The 1,280-nt window shown below is 40.7% G+C and overlaps 1 protein-coding gene across 1 annotated transcript; it reads left to right on the top strand.

Annotated features, from left to right (window-relative positions):
• Window positions 1–284: 284 nt before the first annotated feature.
• Window positions 285–899, top strand: LOC111450691 (ethylene-responsive transcription factor ERF017-like). Its single transcript, XM_023090931.1, has one exon. The coding sequence runs from the start codon at window positions 285–287 to the stop codon at window positions 879–881; it is 597 nt and encodes a 198-aa protein (XP_022946699.1). The 3' UTR covers window positions 882–899.
• Window positions 900–1,280: the final 381 nt, after the last annotated feature.

Here is a 1,280-nt window from a genome sequence, read left to right as displayed (position 1 = left end):
TAAAAAAAATTAAATAATTCAAGACAATAATTATTTTTCTTTAAATTATAAGAAATAAAATTAGAAAGAAAAGAAAATTTGGCAAAACATGTAAAAAAGGCATTAAGCAACGTGGCAAAAATAGGGCGGAAAACACAATAGGAACCGCGTTAGCGACAGTGAACACACACCCTCCGAAGGCGCCACGTGTCATTCCGTTTCAAACGTCCACTTTCAAGTTTGAACAAGTCAAGAAAAACATCCCATATATATATATGCCGAAAAACCCGCCCCCACTCAAAATCATGAACAACAATAATAATCCACCAGAGCTCAGCCAGACCTCCGCCGCCTCCGCCGCCGGTGACACCAAATACAAAGGTGTACGACGACGGAAATGGGGTAAATGGGTAGCGGAAATCCGCCTCCCCAACAGCCGCGACAGAATATGGCTCGGTTCCTACGACTCGCCGGAGAAAGCTGCCCGTGCTTTTGACGCTGCCCTCTTTTGCCTACGTGGCCGACAAGCTAAGTTCAACTTCCCCAACCAACCACTGCCCGACATTCTCGACGCTCACTCTCTCACTGCCCATGAAATCCAACAGCTGGCAGCTAAATTCGCTAATGATTATCAACACTCCTCCAGTAGTGCTGACCAAAACAACGCCGACGTTGACCGTCTCCAAGCTCCTCCCGCCACCTCCGACCAAAACATTGACTGGTCATTCCTCGACAACCTCGACGCGGTTGACTACGCTCCAGACACTTCTAATCTCTTCCCACTTTACAACGACGACTTTGATAACATATTAACCAGTGATTTTTACCAATCCTCGAATGACCATTACGACGATGAAGACAGCATCGCCGCCGCCGGTCAATCGTTTCTCTGGAACTTTTAAACCCATCATTAAAAGAACCCTTTTTTTTAGATTCCAGGGCTCTTTGATCTCTTTTTATGTTTTGATTGTTTTGATCCTTTTTTGGGGCAAATTTTTATTTTTCAAGCACTGTAGATTGATGAGACGATATAAATATATGAACACAAAATAGTGTTTTTTTCTTTTTTCTTTTTTTTTTTTAAAAAAATATATTTATAGCAAATTTGGGATTCTCTTATCTTCAATTTGTGGTTTAAATTTTTAGACACGTGGGGTTTTTTACATTCAGGAAAAGTCAAGTTTTTCAATCATAATGAAAAGGAGGGGAAACAGGACAGTTGTTCCCCTGAAATACTGTTATGTTCTTCAAATCCCAATTGCGCTGTTTTTTCTCGTGTTTTTTTTTTTTTTTTTTTTTTT

The sequence above is a fragment of the Cucurbita moschata genome, unplaced genomic scaffold (genome assembly GCF_002738365.1).
Source record: "Cucurbita moschata cultivar Rifu unplaced genomic scaffold, Cmos_1.0 Cmo_Scf00012, whole genome shotgun sequence".
Lineage (NCBI taxonomy): Eukaryota > Viridiplantae > Streptophyta > Magnoliopsida > Cucurbitales > Cucurbitaceae > Cucurbita > Cucurbita moschata.
This window is presented reverse-complemented; position numbering and strand designations above follow the sequence as displayed.